This window comes from Neltuma alba, unplaced genomic scaffold, assembly GCF_004799145.2.
Source record: "Neltuma alba isolate B1F8T4 unplaced genomic scaffold, ASM479914v2 tig00010068_pilon, whole genome shotgun sequence".
In the NCBI taxonomy this organism is placed as follows: Eukaryota; Viridiplantae; Streptophyta; class Magnoliopsida; order Fabales; family Fabaceae; genus Neltuma; species Neltuma alba.
The window spans coordinates 207070-210164 of NW_021635027.1; the positions used below are offsets into that span (position 1 = coordinate 207070).

The 3095-nt window shown below is 36.8% G+C and overlaps 1 protein-coding gene across 1 annotated transcript; it reads right to left on the reverse strand.

The window, feature by feature from the left end:
- Positions 1–1280: 1280 nt before the first annotated feature.
- On the reverse strand, positions 1281–2762 carry LOC114754074 (probable carboxylesterase 15). Its single transcript, XM_028942817.1, has one exon. It carries the CDS (start codon positions 2596–2598, stop codon positions 1585–1587), a length of 1014 nt encoding a protein of 337 aa, XP_028798650.1. The 5' UTR covers positions 2599–2762; the 3' UTR covers positions 1281–1584.
- Between the last annotated feature and the right edge of the window lie 333 nt (positions 2763–3095).

Consider the following 3095-nt stretch of genomic DNA (forward strand, 5'->3'; position numbering starts at 1 on the left):
AAAATCCACATAATAGGAAAGCCTCTTAACCGCAACATGCATATGATAAGAGCACCTATGAACAACAAAATTCATGTAACAAGCAAAATCCAATGTGTGAAATTGAAGACATCTTAAAGACAATAAATTATTAGGAATAACAAAATTCAGGCCATCAGAATGTTTTTCAATATTGCCTGAATGAAATGAGAATCCATCAACTGGCTCTTTATGAAACAAATTGAATACCTACCCAAGCTTAAAGATATAGGATCTTTCTTTCACTACTAACAATTTTAATCATTCATTGTCTTATGTTTCTGGTATGTTGCAGGTATTTGATTTGTTTCAAAAAAATTGATCTAGGTGATTGAGGCAGATAGATATATGTTACTCCTCTAATTCTATTTATAAGTCACTTCCAACATGTTTCAAAGTAAGAAAAACCTTAAATTTCATTAACTTTCATTTAAAATTTAATAACTTTCTAACTTTATCCTTATTTAATGTATATTATACCCAATGAGAATAAAGTCAACACAATAATAAATAAATGGTAAAATTATATATTTATATGAAAATTTTCTCTCTCTACTCTATAAATAAGATGAAAATTTTTTTTCTTCCTCTATTTCATAAATAGGACTAGAGGGTATATATGAAGCCAGTAAAATTTATCAGATATATGTAATAATGTTAAATGATTCATTTTTTTTCATTAAAACATGACTTAAAATAGAATAGTTTATGTGCATTACTTGGAAGTCTCCTCCGAGAAGTCTTTGGGTCCCAAGTACTTGGAAGTTGGGGTGAATTTTCCATGGATCTTCCTTTAAGTCTTTAACTTTCCTTGCTTGTCAATTTCAATTATTTAAATGTGTTTTTGTCAACATCAAGTCATATCTTGTTGAATTCATGTGATATTATAAAATATGAAAAAGTGGTCAGAAATTTACGAATAGAGAATCATTTGTGCAAATGTATGTGAATTATGTAAAGATTCAAGTATAACGTATTTTCAGCTAACTCTTTTTCAACTTTGTACGCAATCTATTTTTAATTATGTAAAAAACAGAAGACATTTGCATACACATAAAGAAATATTACATATATCTAGAGAAAAGTTATATTTGTTGAAAATATACTAAGGACTTTTGTGGTTGGCTTGTCAAGGAACCACCATAAAATAGGCTGTGGTTATTATTATTGCTGCAACTACTTAAGAGTATTTCTAAATTATACAGTTACCTTTTCTGTTTTAGTATATATTTTATGCAGCAAATGCCTCCAAATCTTTAAAGTTACTTTTAAGTCCTTTCAATTGTGACAGGGCTCAACAAAATTCTCTGAATCGGGCCAAACAAAGAAAACGAAATTCTCTGAAAAGGCTACTCCAAATATGGGCACCCTCTTCTTAGGACAAAAAGATTACAAAAATAAAAAGTAGTGACATAGAAAAAGCACTCACAATTTTATAAAAGCTAAAAGACTCAAATCTAAGCCACACCAATATTATCACATAAATAATTATCATAATGATGATTATAATATAATTAACCGAAAAGTTGAGTGGCTGCTTCTGCTCCTCTTCCCTGCCTGCCAACTTCAGTGCTTATTGATGAACTCTTTCACCTTAGCAATAAGATCTCGGGTTTGTTTACCCGTATTTGGATCCGAATCCACCGCAACTTTGTTCAAGTAAAAGCTATGGGTCATACCCAAACTCACAAATAGCTCCACTTCTTTGTTAGCCTTCTTCATCGCCCCATAGTACTCCATCTCTGTGTCTACAATCAAGTCCATCGACGCCACGCACAGCAGAATCGGCGGCAGTTTCAGTCCCTCCAACGGCGGCGCAGCCTCGCCCATTGGGCAGGTAATCGGATGGTCCTTGTTACTTCCGACCGGCAACGCTAAGCTCAAGAACTTGTCCAACATGTCCAGAGTTAAGAACGGGGTTTGAGGCTTCTCTAACTCCGACCTGCTCCTCTCCGACCGGACAAAACCTGGGTGGATCGGTACCCCACCGGCCAATCTCACCGGGCTTAGGTCTAAATTTCCAGCTCTTGCAGCCACCTCGTGGACAACATTCCCGCCGGAGCTGTCTCCGATGAGGAAGACACGGTTGAAATCGGCATGTTCAGAGAGCCATGGTTCGTGGGAGTCACCTTTGGCGAGGGATTGAAGCCATAGAAGCGACGATAACCCATCGTCCATGGCGGCAGGAAGACGATTCTCCGGGGCTAGCCGGAGATAAGGGGAGACGCAGATGACTCGGGCCGATCGGGCGAACTCAGTGTACACATGGTAGTACATGAACCAATTGGCTTCGCTTATGCAGAACCCACCACCATGGAAATGGACTAGCACCGGAAGCTTGCCAGTCTCGCCTGGAGCTGGCTCGGGAAGATAAAGCCGAACACGGAGGCCCGACTTGTCATCGATGATGACGTCACGAGTGGCGACTCCGTCAACGAATTGTTCATGAGCCGGAACTGGTTCTGCCATGAACTTAAACTCCAGTGGTCCGGTCCATATCCGGTCCACTGAACCGTCGTCATAAAGTCTGAGCCAACCGGACACTGAATCTACGAGCTTCTTCTCCTGAGCCATAACCATTTTGGATAAGAAACTTATACGAGAAAAGAAAGAGAATGATAAGGATGAGTGGAGTATTACAAGCAAAGCAATAAGCGTTTGTTGTGTTTATATAGTGGAAAATTTGTGTGGTGTGTGAAACCAAAATAGGAAAGAACCTTCAAAGAAGTTTACTGTAAGGCTTTGTTTGGTTCCGCGGAGGGAAAGAGAGTAGAGGTTAATTAAAAAAAGGGGAGAAGAAAAGGATGTCATGGGTTTTGTTTGGTTGGAGGGAAGGGAAAGGGAGAGGAGATTTCTTGTTTAGTTTATAAGTGAAGAAAAATGGAGGTAATTATAAACTAACAAATATGCCCTTATCTTTATATTTAGACTACTTTATTTTTTTATTACAATGTTCATATCAAAATTATTATTTCTTAATTTATTAATTTTAAAAAAACCAATTACCTCAATTACATGTGATAAAAAAATCATGATAAAAATAAAAAAATTAAGAAATATGATAAAAATTTTAACAT

Bases quoted from the DNA above. Each gene is read 5' to 3' on its own strand.
- LOC114754074 (XM_028942817.1), bottom strand. From the start codon at position 2,598: ATGGTTATGGCTCAGGAGAAGAAGCTCGTAGATTCAGTGTCCGGTTGG.